General features: G+C 34.9%; 3 protein-coding genes across 5 annotated transcripts in view; 2 read left to right on the forward strand and 1 right to left on the reverse strand.

The window, feature by feature from the left end:
• The window catches only part of LOC130813856 (piezo-type mechanosensitive ion channel homolog), a 31,620-nt gene extending 16,692 nt beyond the window's left edge, over positions 1–14,928 (forward strand). For 2 of the 3 annotated variants that reach the window (XM_057679753.1, XM_057679754.1), the window contains 8 exons: positions 471–2,006; positions 4,790–7,347; positions 9,256–9,651; positions 11,591–11,749; positions 11,892–12,404; positions 12,862–13,003; positions 13,089–13,233; positions 14,370–14,928. In XM_057679753.1, coding sequence (XP_057535736.1) covers positions 471–2,006; positions 4,790–7,347; positions 9,256–9,651; positions 11,591–11,749; positions 11,892–12,404; positions 12,862–13,003; positions 13,089–13,233; positions 14,370–14,505 — 5,585 coding nt within the window. In that variant the 3' untranslated portion in view covers positions 14,506–14,928. Of the gene's footprint in view, positions 1–470; positions 2,007–4,789; positions 7,348–9,255; positions 9,652–11,590; positions 11,750–11,891; positions 12,405–12,861; positions 13,004–13,088; positions 13,234–14,369 lie in introns of those variants that run through there. The other variant, XM_057679756.1, reaches the window with a different exon arrangement.
• Positions 14,929–16,453: 1,525 nt separating this feature from the next.
• Positions 16,454–19,419, reverse strand: LOC130813857 (methyl-CpG-binding domain-containing protein 4). The gene is made up of 2 exons (XM_057679757.1): positions 19,182–19,419; positions 16,454–17,184 (listed from the first exon to the last, which is right to left on the reverse strand). The coding sequence occupies exons 1-2, from the start codon at positions 19,215–19,217 to the stop codon at positions 16,711–16,713; spliced, it is 510 nt and encodes a 169-aa protein (XP_057535740.1). The 5' UTR covers positions 19,218–19,419; the 3' UTR covers positions 16,454–16,710.
• A 1,394-nt stretch (positions 19,420–20,813) lies between these two features.
• On the forward strand, positions 20,814–22,311 carry LOC130812969 (uncharacterized). The gene has a single exon (XM_057678636.1). The coding sequence runs from the start codon at positions 21,011–21,013 to the stop codon at positions 21,971–21,973; it is 963 nt and encodes a 320-aa protein (XP_057534619.1). The 5' UTR covers positions 20,814–21,010; the 3' UTR covers positions 21,974–22,311.
• The last annotated feature ends 982 nt before the right edge of the window (positions 22,312–23,293 follow it).

Consider the following 23,293-nt stretch of genomic DNA (forward strand, 5'->3'; position numbering starts at 1 on the left):
GTTGGTCTCACTTGTCAAATTGGTTACCTAACTTATCACATAAGGCTCCCACGCATAAGGGTGATCTTACAAATGTATGATACAAATTGTACAAAGAGAAATTTCTTCCTTTGATGTCTCTTGGTGCAAAAACAAGCTTAATCTGTCTTTCATTGATTTAGGGATTTGAATTTTGTGGAGTGAAAAAATGGGTTTGAAGTTTGAACACTGGTTCAAACGTTTTACATTTGTGATTGAAAAAGAAAAATCACACACGAGAATTTGTGAAGATAATTAATTTGAGGAGTTCTGCTAGTGACAATGCATCCAAGCTAAAGAATGAAAATTTTCTTTATTGTTGTCTCTGATATAGCATAAACAATTTCTGTATGATTTCATTGAGCTGGATGTCTTGATGTCTTTTATTTATCTTGGTTTTATTGTAATACAGATTCTTACATTTTTTCCTTTCTTATTTCCTTGTTCTTTAGAGAGAAGAATAGCATCATACCTGAGTGCTGTAGGGCAGAAATTTCTTGCAGTATACAGATCATGGGGAACCTATATTGCTTTTTTGACTATACTTGTTGCTGTGTACCTGGTCAGACCCAATTATATATCATTCGGATATATATTCCTTTTACTTTTCTGGATTATCGGAAGGCAACTTGTTGAACGGACAAAAAGACGCCTGTGGTTCCCTTTGAAAGCATATGCCATTTTGGTGTTCATCTTCATGTATTGCCTCAGCATATTTCCTAGCTTTCAGTCATGGCTGTCCCATGTTGTTGATCTTTATCCAAACCTGGGATATAAGCCTGATGCTTCTATGTTGGATAACATCTGGGAATCTCTGGCCATTTTGATTGTGATGCAACTCTATAGCTACGAAAGGAGACAGAGCAAGTATACTGAACCAATTGATGCTAATGTGCTGCAGTCAGGGACACTTGGTTTTATAAGAAGGTTTCTGATATGGCATAGCAACAAGCTTCTGTTTGCTGCTCTGTTTTATGCATCCATATCCCCTATAAGCGCATTTGGTTTTCTGTATCTTCTAGGCCTCATCATCAGCTCAACTTTCCCCAAGACATCAAGGGTCCCGTCAAAGTCTTTTTTAGTTTATACAGGATTTGTAGTGATGGTGGAGTATCTATTCCAGATGTGGGGTCAGCAGGCAAAGATGTTCCCTGGTCAATATCACTCTGATCTGTCTCGTTTCTTGGGTCTCCAAGTATTTGGGCCTGGATTTTGGGGCATAGAATCAAGCTTGAGGGGGAATGTTTTAGTGATTGCTGCATGTACTCTCCAATACAATGTTTTCCATTGGTTAGATAGGATGCCAAACACTGATGTTTTGATAGGTGAATGGGAGGAGCCGTGTCCATTATTTGTCACAGCTGAGGATGATGCAGTTACTGTGCATAACTATGATGAAGAAAACATATTGTTGTCTCAATCTACATCATCTGATAAGCAAACGACAACAGCAAGCTATACATGGCAATCACCTACTACTGGTCGTCCTAAACCATTGCTTTCCCAGAGAGACTCTGAGAATTCTAGATCTGTAAATTTTTCAATTAGATACTTCTGGGGAAGTATCAAGGAGAGTCAGAAGTGGAATAAGAGGAGAATTCTTGCACTAAGAAACGAGAGATTTGAAATGCAAAAAAAAACGTTGAAAGTTTATTTGATGTTTTGGATTGAAAATATGTTCAACCTCTTTGGTCTGGAAATCAACATGATGGTTTTGCTTCTTGCTAGTTTTGCCCTCTTGAATGTTATTTCATTGCTCTACATTGGTTTGCTTGCCGCTTTTGTTCTTCTGGATCGACGCATTATTCGCAGGCTATGGTCCATGTTGGTTTTCCTCTTTGCATGTGTCCTGGTTCTTGAATACTTTTCTATCTGGAAGAATCAGTTTTCTTTGAATCATTCATCTCCATTAGAGACTACTATCCATTGTCATGACTGCTGGAAAATTTCAAAGCTACACTTTCAGTTTTGTCAAAGCTGTTGGTTAGGTATGGCTATTTCACTTTTCACTGTTATTCTCCAAAATGAATTATTCTAGCAATGGCATAGATTGTGATCAAGATTGAAATCATCATCTAGATGAATAAATTGAAAAAGGGGAGGGGGTAATTGCAGAGATTCTTTTATTGCAGGATTTATTGTTTTTGGCAATTCGGATGTTTTGTAACTGTCACAGCCTTATATCAATAGCCGTAACTCTTTTATCTTCACATTGCAATTATGATTGCGAAGTGATGATGGAGTTGAGATGTTATGCACTGGGTTTTGTTTTAGTGTGGTGAAACTGTGCACTCCAATATGTTTTTAGGACTTCACATTATGTTTGGGGAGCTGCTTTCTGCAAGATAATTGTTCAGAATTGAAGGTGGCTCCAATTAAGTTAGAGTAGACTTGGCAATAGCCATAAGTTTTGGTGTTTCTCATTTTCTAATAATATTATTTATTTCACTTTCCTTAATACCAAACATAACTCCAATATCACTTTAACAATCACCAAACATACCACCTACGTAAAACATGACACATGGCACCATTTCAATTTTTTAAAAGCAAAAAAAGTAATTAAAAAAAAGAAATTGATTCACCTTTTTGACATAAACACCATGTCTTAATGATATCATGGTGTTTTCACATTTCTTCCATTATTCTTCTCTGCGTGTTTTGATACGTATTAAATTAAAACACCAAAATTTTGGTTATTGTTAACTCTCCTCTTAGTTCTTTATTTAATAGATGCCACATTTTTCTTTTCTAAGATTATAATGGACTATAGGAAAATGTGATCAAATCATCTATGATTCTTATTTATGTGAATTGTGAAGTTGAAAATGATATTTGCAATTGATGGTCAATCGAAAACAACTTTTTTGTTATTACAAAGGTAAGGTTGTGTATATCCAACCCTTCCCAACCCCACTAAACTATTCCCCAAATGTTGAAGTTTCTCGGGGGAGAAAATCAAGCACTTTAAATCAAAACTAACTAGTATAAAGCAAGTATATTGGTGGGCAAGGGGTAAAATCCACATGGAACAAAGTACGTGCCGCTCTAGTTTAGTGGAAAGAAGGATATTAGTAGTATATGGTTAGAGATCTTGGCTTAGGAGGCTTGGCTTCTGAGCGTTAAACTCGAAATGAGCATACAGGATCATTTTAACATTTATCCAAAGTCTACTTTCTAAGGCCAACAAGGACTCCGAATAGGATTTCTCTTCTAAGATACTCTTCTTCTAAATAACGATTTCAGGCATTATTCAGCATGATTAACCATGGATGGTGATTAGATATTAGAGTAGCTTAGGAACTCCTTCTAGGGTTAGCCTTGCTCCTTCATAAACCATGATTCTTGGCTTATTCGACAAAATAAGCCAATATATCTTTGTAATGGAAGAAGGTGCAGAATCTATAGTGCAAATATATAACTTTTAGCAGCAAGGACGTTATTGACCATGTACTTAATATTGTTGGGAAAATGGAGGAGGTGATTTAACACCTTTGTGGTCTTATGGCATGTTTATATTGGCAAGAAAATGACAATTAATAATTTGGAAAATTTAAATCTTAAGCTGAACTTATGTGCGAGATAAGTTAAAGAAAAGTTTTCTCAGTATTTGGTAGTTTGCAATCTTTATTGGCAAGAGAATCACAATTGATAATGTAGAACCTTGTGCTCTCTAATTGTATTCTTTTTGGTCATATAATTTTTTAAAAAATTTAAAGTATAAAAATATGGAACTGCTTATCATTTGTGGTCAAATTCTTGTGAAAGTTTTCTTTTAGTAAACGTTTCCCCTACTGCTCTTCAACACTATAATTGCGTCAAAGTCTTGGAGTTTCGTTGTGCGGGACATTTGACTTTTAACTTATTGTTTCTTTTTTATTTGTATTTAAGAATAATATTATGCAGGCACCAAGGGGGTGCGCCATTTACAAAAGAGAGCTTATGTCAAAGAAGTTCTATCACTCGAGCTTCTGTAGATAAATTTATCTACAAAATAGAGAAAAGACAAGGCTGCAAATATAGGTGATGGTAGGTAGTGGATAGGTTTCTTTTTGTTGGGAAGGAGAAATGGATGTGAGAGAAGAGAAGTAGATGCTGGGTCTCAAAGGGAGAAGGTCTATTAAAAATTATTGGTTCCATTCATTTCCATAATAGGATATGTTGGTAGTACCTTAGGATGGACATAAATTTAAATTGTAGAAATACTCATGGATGGATGGGCAATGTAATTATTAAAATTTTACAAGCTAGATCATTTATATATTGTTTGCTCTTCTATAGTAGTTCGTATGTTATATGTCAAATGTTATGTGAGCGAATGATAGAGCACCTGTATAATTGTGAATTTTCTCTCTTCCTTTTACCCCCTTGTGGACTAACGCCCGTTTGATTATTGGTACTAAATGGTGGTAATGAATTATTTGTATTGTAAATAAAATGTACCATGTCACTCCCATGATGATGAAACTTTGATCATAATTAAGTTGTTTTTTCACAGTTTTCCATTACCCCTATAATGAATTTTGTAAAAGAATGAGATGATTGAAATAGAACAAGCATGACCATTAAAATTTTCAAGAGATTTCTCTATCAAAATTACACTAATTTTTCATTACCATTCCCACCCTTTAAAACCGAAAACCAAACGGGCTAAGTCCACTTGATTATGGCAAGCAAAACCAGGTCATTTTTGGTTAGACTCCTAAAATGTCTATGTTTTAGCTCTTTTATTATATTAAGCCCTGAAATATGTCATCGTTTTTTTTTTCAGGACTTGTTGTGGATGATCCTCGAATGCTTATGAGTTACTTTATAGTCTTCATGGTTGCTTGTTTCAAGCAGCGTGCTGATCGATCACCCAGTTTATCAGGTTCAGTTACGTATCATCAGATGATGTCTCAACGTAAGAACATATTTGTTTGGAAGGACCTCTCGTTTGAAACAAAAAGTATGTGGACTATTTTTGACTATTTGAGACTTTACTGCTATTGCCATCTCTTGGATCTTGTGCTCACTTTGATTTTGATAACTGGAACTCTCGAGTATGATACGCTGCACCTTGGATATCTAGCTTTTGCCTTGGTTTTCTTTCGGATGAGATTAGAAATTCTTCGAAAAAGGAACAAGATCTTCAAGTTCCTGCGCATATACAATTTTGTTATCATTGTTCTGTCTCTTGCCTATCAGTCTCCCTTGATTGGGGTTTTCAATGAAGGGAAGTGTGGAACTGTCGGTTACATATACGAGGTCATAGGATTTTATAAATATGATTATGGGTTTCGAATCACTTCAAGATCTGCATTGGTTGAAATCATCATCTTCATGTTGGTTTCACTGCAGTCATATATGTTCTCTTCTCCAGAGTTTGAGCATGTATCACGATACCTTGAGGCCGAGCAAATTGGAGCAATTGTACGTGAGCAAGAGAAAAAGGCTTCATGGAAAAATGCCCAATTGCAGAACATCCGCGAAACCGAGGAAAAGAAAAGACAACGTAATATGCAAGTGGAGAAGATGAAGTCAGAGATGCTTGATCTACAAGTCCAGCTCCACAGCATGAACTCTCCGGGAAATTGTGTTCAGGTATCTCCTGAAACTGGAGGCTTAAGGAAGAGGAGAAGTGCATCATTTATTATGGATAAAGATATAACCGCTGGTGGTAAGGAGTCTCTAATCCCTACATTTAACTTGGATGGAGATTTTAGGCCTACTCATAAGGAAGAGTTACCACTGAAAGAAGGAAAGACGATTTCTGGTGATCTCATGCAGTATTTAGAATTGCTTGGTTCTCCAGTTAGCAAAAATTCTGAAAGTCCAACTGCAGAAGAATCGAAAAGGCAAGAATCAGAAGTTTTTTCTTTTGGTGAAATTACTGAAATTGAGGATCCTGTTCATCATACTGTAGCTGAAGGAAAACGAGATTGCTCTAAAGGTCAATCAAAGGATCACCCACTAAAATCTGCAGTGCAGCTGATAGGTGATGGTGTTTCTCAAGTGCAATCTCTCGGAAACCAAGCTGTTACCAACCTTGCTACTCTCTTGAATGTATCTCATCAGGATGGTGATTCGAGTAGTCATTCATCTGAAGAAGATGGAAGATTTAGTGAAATGGAGAGGAGCCGAAATGCTGAATATGTTCGTTTAGACCGTACATCTTCTTTACAGTCTGACAAGAGTACTATGTCCGAGTCTGTTAGGCTCCAGCTTTTGCGGATCTTTCGACACATATGGTCCCAGATGCGCTCTAACAACGACATTGTTTGTTATTGTTGCTTTATTATAGTCTTCCTTTGGAACTTCAGTCTGTTATCCATGGTGTACCTTGCAGCTCTTTTTTTGTATGCTCTGTGTGTTAATACTGGACCAAGTTATACCTTCTGGGTTGTCATGCTTATCTATACCGAGTTCTACATCTTAGTTGAATACTTCTATCAAATTATCATTCAACACTGTGGGTTGATCATAAAGTTAACATTCCTTCAAGAGTTGGGTTTTCCTCATCATAAAATCAATTCATCGTTTGTGATAAGCTCATTACCTCTCTTTTTGGTCTACCTATTTACACTTTTACAAAGCTCCATCACTGCACAAGACGGTGATTGGACTGCTTTATCAGAATTTAGTGCTTTCAAAAGAAAAATGCGTGACAACAAGTATGTCGGTACATACTCTAGCTGGAGTGAGAAGCTTTATAAACTTTTCCAACCATTGAAAGATGTACTGGAGATGATGGCTAGAAACTGCTTGAGGTACTGGAAATCTCTAACCCATGGAGCAGAATCTCCTCCATACTTTGTTCAGCTGTCCATGGATGTTGGATCATGGCCAGAAGATGGCATTCAACCAGAGAAGATTGAATCAGGTACGAACCAATTGCTTAAGATTGTCCATAGTGAACGGTGCAAGGAAGAAAACCCGGATCTTTGTCCCTCAGCTAGCAGGGTTAACATTCAGAGCATAGAGAAAAGTCAAGAAAACCCCAATGTAGCTTTGGCTGTTTTCGAAGTCGTACATGCTGCTCCATTAGAGGAATGTGTTTCAATGGATTGGTCAAAGTCACTTACCCCAGCTGCTGATGTTGCAAAAGAGATACTTAATGCAAAACGCTCTGGATTTATTGAAGAAGTTGGGTTTCCATATCCTATACTATCAGTAATTGGTGGTGGAAAAAGAGAAGTTGATCTATACGCTTATGTGTTTGGAGCTGATTTGGCAGTTTTCTTTCTGGTTGCTATTTTCTACCAATCAGTCATTCAAAATAAAAGTGAGTTTCTTGGTGTCTATCAACTTGAAGATCAATTTCCTAAGGAGTATGTGTTTGTTTTGATGGTACGCCTTCATTTGTGTAATCTCTCCTTCAATTGTCTTATTTTCATATGACATTTTAGTTTCTGTGCATGTTCTGGATGCTAATGCATTTATTTTGTTTGATAAAAAAAAATTATTAATGAAAAAGCCTATAGGTAGTCATGGGATGAGGGATCCATATACAAATTAGAAATGTCTACAATACAACATTCAATTTGCTTCTACATAAATCATTAAGAGAATAATGTTCAAAAGGAACATGCGCCTTTGCCCAAAGTGAAGCCCAATATTTCACCTTCTCCCAAATTACCTCAATTGGTAAAATCGATCATCAAATATTATCCTATTTCTTTCTAACCATATGGACCATAAAATTGCAAATGGCATAATAACCATAACTTCTTTAGACTACTGCTTCCCAAACTGTTATGATTAAGCATGAGAAAATCTTCAATCTTCCCCCCTAATCATAAAGAGGTGCAAGAAAAGGTGATCATTATCTTCTCTACTTTCAAAACATAAGCAAAACTTGTGAGGGCATAAAGCCTTTATGGGGTCTTCTGATGGTTCTCCATGGAATTTAATTCCCATTGACAATGAACCATACAAAGGCTTTTACTTTTTTATGAACCTTGGCTTTCCAAATCTGACCTGAAAATGGTAAAGAAGATCTGTCAGCGGAGACCAACTTAGAATAGAATAGAAACAGGCACTGAAAAAAGATTTTGACCACTCTGGGATCTACATTCCCAATTCAGAATCTGTACAGGGCCAAAAATTTTGAAAAATATTGTACGCTTTACTACTGAATCCCAATCCCTATCTAATGGCTCATGCCTGAAGAATAGGTTCCATGCCTGAAGAATAGGTTCCATGCCTGAAGAATGGGTTCCATGCCAACTGAAGAATATTTTTACCGATTTTATCTCTATTGGTAAAAGTCGATCATTATAAATTCTCTTATTCCTTTCTAACCATATGGACCATAAAATAGCAAATGAACATATTATCCATAACTTCTTAAGTTTACTACCACTATTATACATCAATTCACTAACAAAAAGTGTGTAAGCAAATTTCCATGTCAAATATTTGAAGATGTTAAATTTGCACGGTCGATATCCGATGTTCCTTCTGTAGCTTTTGGATAATTTACCTGATTTTCTGAAATCATTTCTCCACTCAAGAATCCTTTTGAAGAATCCCCAAAACAATGAATAATTATGTCATGATTTAGTGGAAATGAACTTGAGGAGAAAATTTTTTTGAAGGTCAATATATGCTTGTCTTTTTTGTATATTATGTTAAGAAAGAAAGAAAAAACGTTTAGGAGTATTTTTTCTAAATCAAACAACTAAAATACTGTGAGAGTGATAGTGGGAGGCTTTGTGAAAGTTTGTTTATCCTGAATGAGTTGTATCCCTTTAGAGCTACTTAATGGGGTTCCAAGGCTATCTTTTAGTGATTGATGTAAATCTTATCAGGATTCAACATGACATTATCCCTCCCCAGTAATTTCTTGTACTATTTTTGTATATGCTTCATTATAAGTGAATTATTATCTGAATTCCCCCATTCCGTTGGAAGAAAAAGGAATAGGGTGATACCTGCTTTTGAAATACTCGCAGTTGAACAGCACTTCCTTATTAGGATACTTGCTTGTAGCCTGTTGACAATTCTAAATTTCTATCCTTTTAATATGTAAACTCCCTCGCAATATAACTTGAGTAAGTGACAATAGTGATATTATTTATAATAGCAACAACAAAGTTATGTATATGATGACCATATCCAAATCAGTTTCTTGACGTGTGTGTTTGCATGAAATTATAAACTTGTGTTACTGTTAATCTATTAGTTTGCACATTTTGTTACATTTTTAAGCTTGAGCTAATAGTTATAGTAACTTTGATGATTGCTTGTTTGCAGATTATCTTTTTCTTGATAGTGGTCGATCGAATTATTTACTTATGTTCATTTGCCACTGGGAAAGTGCTATTCTATCTTTTCAACCTTGTACTCTTTACATATTCAGTTACTGAATATGCCTGGAATATGCAACCATATAAACAGTATGCGGGAATTTTAGCACTTCGTGCAATCTTTCTAACAAAAGCAGTGTCCCTAGCACTTCAGGCTATACAAATCCGCTATGGAATGCCACACAAAAGTACACTGTATCGTCAATTTTTGACCAGTCAAATTTCAAGGATTAACTACCTCGGCTATCGACTTTATCGTGCTCTTCCCTTCCTTTATGAATTACGGTGTGTGCTTGACTGGTCGTGCACAACAACATCATTGACAATGTATGACTGGCTCAAGGTAAATGTAGCTTGAAAATTTATAAATATGTCTTTGCATTGTCATAGATCGTTATCTTGTATTGTATGCAACTATATTCTGCTCTTTTTTTTTTTTGTGGACACCGAGTGACATAAATCTGTTGTGTCATATATAAGCTGCCTATTGTGTTTTTCTTTCCCTTTCATTAAATTGGACATAATATGATACTAATAGAAAATTGAACACAGATTGAAAACAAGAAAAAGTGAAATCTGATCATAAATAATAGAAAATAATTTGATAAATATTATCTTGTGCAAAACATAAATGGTTTGGAAGCCACCTAGACTTAATGTATTATATTCCATAGGTCTAGCCATACATGGAGTCTTGCTGGTTTTCAAAGGAATCGTTGGCCATTTATGTTTTGTACAAGATGACATTTATCAAATTATATTCTATTCAGTGTTACATAATCCGATGGCTAATTCGCTATTCAAATTCATGATTCACTCAAAATGACCATAAGCCTAAAACCAATCACAATTCACTTTTTCGATTTGCGAGAAAATTAACGAATCGTGTGACACTGATTCTATTAGAGTATTAGTTCCCATCTGATTTCCCTTTTTCTTCTTGTTTTCAATCTGTCTTTCTATATCTCTTCATTCTATAGATTCCTGATATATACGCTTTCCCCTCCCTATATTTTAAGTTTCAAAGAGTTCGAGAAGTATTATTTTGTAAAGTAGAAAATTATATTATTTAATCACTAGATTGTACAAGAGGGCTAACATTCATTTGTAATGCTATTAATAACGGGTAAAAAATGGTGTTATAAACCTAATAAATGCTTACAAAAAATTGCTCTTTTGAAAGATTGTCAACAAGGATGCAAATGAGGGTAAAAGGAGACTTTTTTCAACACCCAACCTGCAAGGACAGCTGTATGCTTTAAAATGCTTTACACCTCTGATCTGAGAAAGCAGTTGGCTTTGTGGTAGATCTTAAAAACTGACATTTTTTGGTGAATCTATTATGCTTTAGATATCAGTTAATCTAACTTCTGCATGCCATAAGAATGGAGAATAGGAACTGGGAAGTTCTCTTGGGATTGGCATGCCTGGAACGGGCATTCTATGGCTTTGGGGGGCTGTGTGACATAGGTACTTTACCTTGCATAGTTGCATCCCTTGCCACTTTATTTTTTTCACTGGACTTTTATCCACTTTTTGACTTTTCATTTTATCAATGTTTATTCATAGTCTATTGGAAAGAGAGCCTTGGCGCTTCAGTTTAGGTTTTGTTGTATGACTGAAAAGTCATGGGTTTGAATTCTGGAAGCAGCCTCTTGCAGATATGCAGGTCAAGGTTTGCCTACATTACACCTCTGCTGAAACCCTTTTCCAAACCAGCCTTGCTTTGCGGGGAGCCGGGGAAGCTTTGTGTGCCGGGCTGCCCTTTTTTTCAAACTCATAGTCTATGGTTTCTCCAACACGATCAGCTCTTTTTCTACCTGACAAGTTGCCAATAGCTGTAAGTTGAATGTCACTTGTGCTACATTCTAGCACTGAAAGAAATATGCAGATTTCAAACCATTTTTTGGACTTTTGGTTGATTTTTTCGGTAATAGCTAGTGTCACATGATTCATTAATTGCTTCGCGAATCACGATTTAAAAAAAGCGAATTATGGTCGGTTTTAGGCTATTTTTGAACCATTTTGAGCGAATCGCGAATCCAAAAGGCGAATTATGTTTCACTGGTAATAGCACAACTAATATTCTCTGGTCGACTTTTATTTTGGTTTGTAAGCCGGAAAATTTAAATGTTCTCTTGTCAATATGGTTGTTGTTTGGCCAGATAATGTTTTATTTTCTGATTGTTTGAGTTGCTTTTCATCATTTTTTCTTACAACTTTCTAAGATGGAGTTGTTGACTATGACATGATCTATAAATAAGTTTTTACTTCTTGAACAGTTGGAGGACATAAATGCAAGTTTATATCTTGTCAAATGTGATGCCATTTTGAATAGAGCGAATCATAAACAAGGAGACAAACAGACAAAAATGACCAAGTTCTGCAGTGGAATTTGTCTCTTCTTCATTTTGATATGTGTTATATGGGCTCCTATGCTGGTAAGAAGCCGGGCTTGGAACCGGTGATGAGAGGAAAAATAACACTCGAAAGTTTCTTTTCGTCCAACAAAATAAATGATTGATTAAATCCATTTAATCGTTGAGATTAATTTGGGACTTTGAAACATGATTTTCCTTGCAGATGTACAGCAGTGGAAATCCCACCAACATTGCAAATCCCATTAAAGATGTCAGTGTTCAGGTTGATATTATGTCAAATGGTGGTAGGCTGACCCTCTATCAGACGACGCTTTGTGAAAAACTGAAGTGGGAAAACATCAAGGAGAAGGTTGATCTTGACCCTCAAGGTTTCTTGACTACATATGATAAGAATGATATTCAGTTAATATGCTGCCAAGCCGATGCTAGTACCCTTTGGCTTGTTCCAGAAGTTGTTCAAATGAGATTCACCAAGTCTCTTGATATGGGCATGGATATGGATATAATATTTTCTTGGGTGCTCACGAGGGATAGACCTAAAGGGAAAGAAGTTGTGAAATATGAACAAGATATTACAAATGAGTCTGACCTTCCTAAAAGATCAGAGGTCCAGTCTGTTTTCAATGGTTCTATGAACAGTTTTCGAGTGTACAACATCTTTCCGAGATACTTCCGAGTTACTGGTTCTGGTGATGTGAGGCCGTTTGAACCAGAGGTATGCTTTAGCCAACACTCTTTTTTGAAAAAAATGTTTGTTTTCCTTCTGATTGTTTATTATTTCTCTTATTAACTTACTTTTAGCTATTGGAATGGCACTGTTGCTACTGCTCACTGCTCACTGCTCACTGCTAGTGATGTGTATGACTCAGACTCTTAACTGATGTTACTCCTATTATATAGTATTAATCTTTATGTATTGACTAGTTAATTTCTTGTAGAAAACATCAGGCCTTCTACAGTACACTACATAATAAATTCAAATTGATATTTAACCCATAAGGGAGAATGAGAATCTTATGCTGTTAGTTTTAGGCTACAACAATTCCATTTGCATGAGCTAAGATTACTAAATTGGATAGTAATATGAACGATGGAGGTTCATAGAGTGGAATTTTTCTAGAGCTTTGGGCATCAAAATGGAATTTTCTTGTCTAATACTATTTATGGCTCAGGTAAATTCAGTCAGCGCAGATCTAGTCATCAATCGTAGGAATCCTGAATGGTGGTCATTCTACGATGTCAATCCGTTAAATGTTAGTAGATGTGAAGGCTTGACTGGACCTGCAGCTATCGTGGTCTCAGAAGAAACACCTCGTAAGTTTGAATTAGACTGATCATACCATAAAGATTTTGAGAAACACATTTTTTTTGTCTTCTAATGCTTGCGTTTTGTAAATAGAGGGCCTTCTCGGCGATACTTTAAGCAAGTTCAGCATCTGGGGTCTCTACATTACATTTGTGCTTGCTGTTGGCCGGTTCATCAGGCTACAGTGCTCGGACCTGAGAATGAGGATCCCATATGAGAACCTTCCTTCGTGCGATAGGTATTGCTACCTCTACTTCCCTCTTTTCTTCTTTAATGTTCGCTAGTTTGAATTGCTGCTTGTTCAATACATTAAACTTCACAAGGAAAAACTATGGATAAATAGAGTGATTTGTGAACTTGATATCAATAGTTGTGAGTATTAGGATTTGATACAGCCATACAGGTTCGTGAGATTCAACCATAGAATGTTAGCGTGTCACATTATTCAGCGCGTTGAAACGAAAATCATAAGTCTGGTTCAGCTCTAAAGAAGGTAAGATATCATCTGGTAGCCTATAGTAAAATTGGATTTATAACCCATATAAAGTGGGGAGATCAGGTAAACAAGTACAGTTGTAAACCAAAAAATAAACATCAGAAAGTCAAGGAACTTTTCTGTTGAGATATTTTTCTTGACAAATCACTCTTAGTTTGCGCATGTGTAATGCTTGCTGTTTTTAATGGACATTCATCACATACTCAACAAAATAATGGTGCACCTTAAGTTAGAGGCTAATAGTTGAAGAATACAATGTCTTGCACTCACACATTAGAAGCAAGGTGAGAGCCGAGAGGATGTAACATTTATTTGATTGAACCAGAGGGTGTATTAGGACCGACCATCTATTTGTTGTTACATTTGAACCCTGTAATAATGGAACACTCGGGCGTTAGGATATGCTGCAGCACCACTTTTAATGGGTCTCGCAAATGGGTGTTGGTTGGAGCTGACCACCTGAAAGTATGGCTGGTTAGCTAGCTGAGAAGCTAACTGTGTAAGCTAACTATTTTGGAGGTATTCAATTAAAGTTAATTGTTGGTTGTTGGCTTGAGAAAAAATTAATAAAAAGTCAAAAGCCCATGAAAAACTAGGTTTTGGTTAAGAACCAAAAGTCAACCAAAAAACCCAATGAAAAACCACTTACCAAACACCCTTTTTATGCAAATGTCCTATTTACAATGTACTAATAGATCCCTTGGGAGTTATGAGATTGGTTTTGGTATTTCATTTACAATGATTTCTAACTCTTCTATGCTTTTCTTCCCCTTCATTTCTTGGTTAGCCGAGGAAAAAGAATTAAGGAAATGAACGTTCTTATGCATATAGTCCCCCTCCTGGTACTGAACTCAGAAGTACATGTTTTCCTGGCACAGGTTGATAGCTATTTGTGAGGACATTTATGCAGCAAGAGCAGAAGGTGAACTAGGAGTAGAGGAAGTTCTTTATTGGACCTTAGTGAAAATTTACAGGTCGCCACACATGCTGCTTGAATACACCAAACCCGACTAGATGTTAGCAATGAAAATGTCGGAAATTGTCAATATGCTAGTGGACATAGAAGTTTTCTCAGCAGGACGCTGACCCAGCACTGAAGCTAATCTTGAAAGCCAGGTTTCTAGCATAGTTTCGTTGATTTTTTATACTTCGAATAATGTAAATGAAAGAATCCTGGAAACGAGCAATACTCCGCTAAAAATGTGGCTAACGACAGGCTCTTCTTGTCAAGAATTTGTGATTACTTGGTCTGATCCCGATAGGTTGGAAGCGACATAGCTACATATAAAAGCTGTATTTCATTTGTGCTTGAAAAATCTCGTGTAAATATATATTTCTGTAGTAGTAGAAATTTGAGCATATTGTATATAACTAATCGGAATCATGTAATTTGTTAAGACTGGTGCTTCATTAATATCGAAGATGTACTTTCTGGTATATTTTCTCTTGTAAAAAAACACTTGGATATCACTAAACAACATTTAGGCCTTGCTTGGATTAACAAAATTAATTCACACATGAATTTTTCAAGTGAAAATATTATTGTGTTATTGATTAAAAGGAATGAATATTTTTTTACTTAAGTTTGGTATCAAGGTAATAAGTACCCAAAAATTTTCACTGATTAATAATCTCAAGTTTCTTGTGCATCGCATCCTAATCAATTCATAAAATTTAAAATCTTAAATTCTCTTGTAATTCATCAAAAACATGTGCAATTATCCAAAAAAAAAAAACAATACATTAATAATTTTGAAAATGGAAAACAAATAGGAACAATTAAAACTTGTTGTAAATTCAAAAGTGAATATTATGAAAAAGAAAAGATGTATCAAAAATAAATTTGGCCAATTTATTCTTAATCTAGAAAAGAAAATTGGACAAAATATAAATTAATCATTAAAAACAAAAAATTTGGTGCAAATTTACGTAATAAGGATTCAACAAAAAATTAACTTTAAATTTCAAAGAAATTAAAAGAACATACATACTTTCTAATTGCTTGAGTGATGAGTTGAGAGTTTAAAGGAGAAGAAACCATGAAAATGGGAGATTAGGAGGAGAGAGAAAGGAACCAAACTTTTCAAAGAAGTTTTCACTATTTATGATTATAACCGCACGATGATGAATTATTGAGAAGAGAGAATAAATAGATTAATTAAGCAAAATTTTTGTGAGGTTAAAATTTTACATGGTAATCATTACCCTAGGGGAGGGTAGGGTACTATTTTTGAGGTGAAAAAGTTTATGCTAAAATATTTCATCTTAATGTAGGCACATAAAACTACTCATAAATTAGTAAATATTATCCTAATACTTTTTACTGCCTATTACTCCCTATCAAGACAGGGCCTTACGAGTACACTTTTCTGGGTTTTGTTCTTGTATTACTCTATATAAACTTTGTAGTGGATTTTCATGGAGGTAAAAAAGATGATGAAATGTGAGATTAAACAAAAACAACAATCCCCATTAACTCCAACGACTTCAACACTTATTCTATCGGCTCATTTTGATTCGATTTGGCCTGGTCTATTTATAAATTTGTTTTTTAAAAATTTTAGTCGAAGTAAGCATGTCAAATTGAGTAAAATGTTAAATAATTTCATAACTTGCTTTTATCAATTATAATCCAACTATTAACTATTAGTCTATTATAAATTAGTATCAAGTATCATAGTTCAAGCAAAATAATAATAATAATAATAATAATAATAATAATAATAATAATAAAAGCCTGTTTAACGCTTGTATAGAATCTATTTTAACCAACTTCATTTATATTAATTAGGGTCCATTTAAATCTAACCTGTTTCAAGCCCACACATTTAAGGGTCGAATTCGAACCCACTAGTCACCCAGTTTATGAATAGGATTGTCCCATTTATTTTGCATACTTTCCTCTTTTGACAATCATCTCTACAATTCTCTTTTAATCTCATCTACAAATTCATTCTTTACTTTAATCTCATTCTCTATTCATAGCAATTAGCAAACTCCCATATATTAGATGACACAACAAAGATAATGTAATATTCAACAAGCATACACAAAAAGAATCCAGATAGTGGAGTATATACTATACATATTCATACCAAAATCATACTCCAATCCACCATATATAAACAAGCAAGTCCTACTACAGTTCTACAAATCTGAACTTTTTGTGGTTCTCAGCTTTTTCTCCCATGAACAAGCAAAAGTACCTTGTTCTAGCCATCAGATTTTACCTTTGCTATCAGATTTCTCTGCACGTTTTACTTTGATCTGTGCAGGGATAGTTTCATTCATTACTTTCGGAACAGAAAAGTCGAAATCTTCTAGCTTCAAGTGTTTGTATTCAATGTGTTTCTCCAAGTATTGTTTTACTTCTCTGTGGCATCTCAATCTCTTCCCAGTAGCTGTTACATAGTATGCATCCAGCTTTGAATAGTCAGATCGAACGATAAGTTCCCTCTTGAATCCTTCTGGGGTTTTCGGAAGATTAGGCTTGTCCATTACCCATGTCCTTGTAGCATCACGTTCAACGTCTGCTGGGTCATCACATGTTACATTTGGCTTTCTGTCACAGGTGAATGGCTCTTCCAAGAATCTACAGCGCAGATCCTCGTACTCTTCCTGTGAAGTGATTATCCTCCATTTATCACATTGGCTACACTGTGCAGCGTACAGATCTATGGCACCACGTCTTGCCTACGAGAAAAACAACAGAATAGAGACGAACATTTAATCGAAGTCTAGTATTTCTCCATATTTTCTTCAAATGTGTAGTAGTTACGTTTCCTTATAACATCATATAAATCATATATGAATTATTTCCATAATCAAGATATAAGCGATCATTGAGGTGGAATTCAACCTTCATAAGCTTTCCTGCTCATCTCACAGGGCACAGAGAAGAGTAAAATTGAACCAATACATAGAGCAGATCATCCGTCCCCTCTAGTCCTCTCTTTGAAGGGAATACGGGTATGGATCGTATGTCACATTCTCTAACCCAGACCCTGTTTTCAAACGGGATATTGGGTTGATAATGATGATTATGATCCGTCCCCTATTCCTTATACTACACATGTCAACACTGAAGTAAACATTGTATCGAAAGAACAGCTAAGGCCTACTCAGTTGACAAAATTGTGGCATGACAATTCTAAAACGAGGCTGACCCTAAAAAGTAAACTCATTGATAGTTCAAAAATGAGAATAGCTCGTCATGGTCTCTACAAGACTATGCCTATGCATTGCTGCGAGCAACCATGTCTGACCAGTGCTGCACTCAAAAAGATTCCTTCCGGAGATCTAGAAACAGTTTTATTTTCATTCATCTTCTTTGGTCGACAAAGAGCATAAATAGTAGATGATACAACCTCACAGTGTGTGGCCACGGTTGCAAGGCTATCTATACACAAATATTTCATATCGAGAATCTCTATATAAACACAGCAGATTTTAGTCCCTAAATATGTAGGCTTCTTGATATTAACATAGAGTTAAAGCCATTTGTGTTGTGCATAAAATTTGGTCCATCAATGGAGGCTATGTTACTCGGACTCTCATTTTGTTTTTCACGTACGTACATGTGTCTGATCCTTGATGCTCGGACATTGGTATGGGCATGGCACTAAAATTTTAGACGTAAAATTTAATATTTAAACGTATCTGAAACTTGGACACGTACCAGTATCCCACATTAGTACCCGAGTCCAAGTAACATATAATGGAGGTAAGAGCAAACTAAGAATCAACAACGGAATGTCAGCATAATGCATCAACCTGATTTACCATGTTGTTATATGTATTATAAACAATTCAACTACACCGGCATAGGGTAGAGAGAGCGTTGTCCAGCAAATGAGCCACAGTTGGTCACTAAACGATGGAATCAAAACCCACATCCGCAAATACCCATGTCAAAAAAAGGCTAAAGCTCCACACATTCAGTGAACAGCATCCAATTTAGCAAAAATACAAGCCATGATCCCACATTCAAAACTTCTAACTATTTCTTAATCCTAAGGTTCAAGCTCATATTACAAAATCATAAATGTATATTGTATACTCTTCTCCTCAACCGATTCCTAAAACTTGATAAACTGAGAGTATTCTTGTTTCAATTAATTGTATACACTTTTTACTAATTATTGGTGATTGATCATAGGAATATCAACATTACAAAGAGAACACATTCTTAAAACCCAAATACCCAATCATAATACAATATAGATCATGAGTTCGATTCTCACCTATCTACATTAGATTAACTCATGATTCTCGAATTCCAATAATTAACAACAAACGAATCAACAAAAAAGTACAAATACATAAACGAGATCAAACTAATCAGGGACAAAAAACGCAAATAATGGATATACAGAGGTTAAGTTAAATCACCACATCAACCAGATTACCACATGAAAGCCCTAATAACATTAGGGTTAATGAAAGTTAATGCATATACCACACACCATTCAAAACTAAACAAAAATGTCAAAAATATTGTTTATTTACCAAAAATAATCATGCATAAATTAGATGGGGGATAATTTAACCCTGTAAAGTTAAGTATCTACTATAATTGTGGTAAGTAAACGGGAAAACACAAAGAGGAAGCAGAATCAAGAGACAATAATAAGAAGAGAAGAAACCCCAGAAAAGAAGGAATTGGGTGAAGGGCAATCATGCATGCAAACCTTAGAATCGTGCTGGGTTTTCTGTTTCTTGTTCATCTTCAATACTCAAAATCAACAGGTTTTCCAATACAGAAAGATTTTTCTGTCATTTACTGTACTCTACTATAGAATTGAGTCTAAATCTTTTAATCCTAATCCTAATGAGTTGTGATTGTGGGAGACTACTAGACTAGAGTTAATGACCCATGGGTTTTTTAAGTACATGCTAGCCTACTAGTAAGTAGTAACTAGATACATGGTATTGAATGTGGTCATAAGAAAAATTAAAAAATAAAAAAAAGACCGAGAAAATATCAAAAATGATTTACTCTTTTTCATTTTGTCTACTACATTAATTTAATCAGTCCAACGTGAAATTCTTAGTTTATATTATCTTTTTTAGGTCCAAATGATTAACCATGTGGCTAAATTAATTTCTCTTTCTTATGCATTCTAATGCTCAAAAGGGGAAGAAGAATTGCTGACAATTGGCGTGTTAAGAGCATCAACTCGAGTTAATTGTGATATCAATCAATGACAATTTTGAGTTTGGTTTAAATTGTGTTTATCACAAATAGAATATGATTAAACTTTAATGCTAACATATATCTTAATGGCACCGATCGATAATCGAAGACAAGAACTACACAATAGAGCTCAACATTTACATTAACACATGAGATCAACTATAGACCATACTCTTGACGATCTTCTATTCAAGGGTCATACGATTGCAACGGATAAACATATGGCGTGATATATCCAAATCACAAGGTTGTGTCACTAATCCCATACGATGATCATTGTCCAAATATCATATATATCCGCCTACATGCGTATACATAAATCCAATACATTTAATATTTTGTTTTATATATGTATACAATCATACTAGTTACCACGTCTCATAATTCGCTTATTTGTTTGCAAGCACATACTTTTAGATAACATTGCTCACATATGAAAAAATATGTTAAAGTTTGCAAACTTATTTATTAATTCTTTAACATGATATCAGAGCCAATATGACAAGTAATCACAGGTTCGAATCTCAACCGCTGCTTAATTAAAATGGAATATTCATTGTCATGTATGAGAAAGACTTATAATGCATTCACACTTCTAGCCAAAATAACTCTCATGTAAAGAAACGTGTTTGATTATATAATATATCATAAAGCATCAACCTTAAACCTAAACTTTTAATTTAGTTAATTCTTTGACAATTTTCACATATATACACACACACACACACATATATATATATATATATATATATATATATATATATATATATATATATATATATATATATATATATATATATATATATATATATATATATATATATATATATATATATATATATATATATATATATATATATATATATATATATATATATATATATATATATATATATATATATATATATATATATATATATATATATACACACACACACACACACACACACAAAAGCAAACTTAGAATTTAATGAGAGTTGTTAGCCACACTTAACAATAGCAGAAAATCTTTCAACATAAAATGCAAATAATATTTATAATTTTTTTTATTATTGATTAAGCTCATTGCACGGGCAATTGGTATTAGGTGGATAAAAACCAATTAATTAATCATCATAGTAATAGTAATTAAACGAAGATTAATAAAGAGTAGCGTCAGTCCGTCCATCCCACCTGTTACCTTCTTCTTCCTTTCCTTCATTTCCAGTCTCAGATCTCACAATCCCTTCCTTCATCAGTTCTTCCTTCCTTCAACAAGAATTCATTCCAACAAACCCAGAAATTCAAATCAAATCAAATCCAAATCCAAACCCTAATCCAGAAATGGATCTTCAACCAGAAGAACTTCAATTCCTAACCCTAACCGACATACTCAAAGAATCAATTTCAATCCCTAAACTTTCACCTCGTACATTCTATCTAATCACCCTTTCATTGATCTTCCCTCTTTCATTCGCAATTTTAGCCCACTCTTTATTCACTCATCCTCTTCTTGCTCGTCTTCAAGATCCTTCTACACCTCTTAATTCTCAATCCCATCGATGGTTTCTTCTTCTTCTTTTCCAGTTTTTCTACCTCCTTTTTCTTTTCACTTTTTCTCTTCTTTCTACTGCTGCTGTTGTTTTTACCGTCGCTTCTCTTTACACTTCTAAACCCGTTAGTTTTTCTTCCACCATTGCTGCTATTCCTTCTGTTTTTCGTCGTCTTTTTAATACCTTTTTGTGGGTTTCTCTTCTTATGCTTGTTTATAATCTCGCTTTTATTATTCTCCTTGTTCTTATCATTATTGCTGTTGATACCAACAGTACTTTCCTTCTCTTCTTCTCTCTTCTAATTGCCTTTGGTCTTTTCCTCTTTGTGCATGTTTATATCACGGCTCTTTGGCATCTTGCCAGTGTGATTTCTGTTCTTGAGCCTGTTTATGGCTTTCAAGCTATGAAGAAGAGTTATGAGCTTCTTAAAGGTAAAGTGTTGATGGCTGGAGTCTTGGTTTTTGGGTATTTGGCTATCTGTGGTTTGATTAATGGTACTTTTGCTGCGGTTGTTGTTCATGGGGATTCTAATACATCCGTTTTTGTCCGAATTTTGGTGGGTGGATTCTTAGTTGGAGTTCTTGTGATCGTTAATTTGGTGGGTTTGTTGGTTCAAAGTGTGTTTTATTATGTTTGCAAGAGTTTTCATCATCAGGGGATTGATAAGACTGCTCTGCATGATCATCTTGGTGGGTACCTCGGAGAATATGTGCCTCTCAAGAGCAACATTCAATTAGAGAGTCTGGATATCTGACACTATAATCAAGAAAAGAAGTTGTTTGTTGAAGTTAGAAGATCGTTTTAATCTGTTGTAAAAAATGGGGAACACAAAGAGAGTGTGATAGGTTATAAAGAGCTGGATTCTGCATGTAAGTTTTAATTTCTTTATTTGCTTCCAAATTTATTTCTATAATAAAATCTGATGTCATAATCTTTGTTCTAGTCTTTAAGTTACTTGGATGTCAAAAATGTGATTTTTCCCTCTTTTAGTTGATTGTGGTAATATTAGCTTATTAATGAATAATTAGTAATTAATGATATTCTGATTTATAATGAATATTGGATTAATTATTATATGTGTCTGTTTGATTCTGTTGAAGTTTGTTAAGTTAGAATGTAAGTTTGCTTATTCAGCTATGAGAAGTAAACCCCGGCTCTGTGGAAATGATTCCATTTGTGGCGGTGTGTTTGGGAGCTTGGAATGTGGTTGATGGATTTGCAATGCAATTAGACTTGATTTTGTTGGTGTTTTTAGCTGTTCTTGGAAAATCAATTTTTTCTTTGTAAATCAAGTATAATGGGTTAGATTGAGGTTCTATGAAGTTTCCATTTCTATAAGCAGATAACAATCATCATCATAAAACCATGAGGGTATCAGGGTATGGGCGTGGCCTCCTTTGATTAGGGTATGGCCGCGGCCTTCTTTGATTAAAGTATGGTTTGTTGTCTACCTTCTCCCTAATCCTGTGGGATATACCGGGCGGGTACTATGATGATGATCGAGAAAACTTTAAGTTGATTATCACTTTCAAACTACGTAGTTAGTACCCTGTAAATGCGAGATGGTTATTTAATATCCATCTTTTAGTTCACTTGTGTAAGGGAAGCTTGAATCATATATCGTTAAAGTATATAACATATCTTGGGGCCTCAACCATCAACTTATGTTAAGAGTATATAACATATCCTGGGGCCTGTTAAGAGTATATAACATATCCTGGGGCCTCAACCATCAACTTATGTTAAGAGTATATAACATATCCTGGGGCCTTAGCCATCAGCTTTTAAGCTTTTAGCCCCATAATATGTTATATACTCTAACATATATTTCATATAGGTTATCTATGTTGATGCAGAACATCAGCCTCTCTATAGCAGTATGTTTATTAGTAAATGGAATGTATGGTTTAGGCAGATTTCGTATTAATACACCTGACAATCATATACATTCCTTTCTTTCACTTGCCCGTTATAGTTTTTAGACATTATGACATTGATGAAGTTATTATCTGCTCCTTGTAGTAAAAGTTTATCCAAAGGTGTGTAAGTTTATTGTCCTCTTCTTATGTCACGG

The sequence above is a fragment of the Amaranthus tricolor genome, chromosome 5 (genome assembly GCF_026212465.1).
Source record: "Amaranthus tricolor cultivar Red isolate AtriRed21 chromosome 5, ASM2621246v1, whole genome shotgun sequence".
NCBI lineage: Eukaryota > Viridiplantae > Streptophyta > Magnoliopsida > Caryophyllales > Amaranthaceae > Amaranthus > Amaranthus tricolor.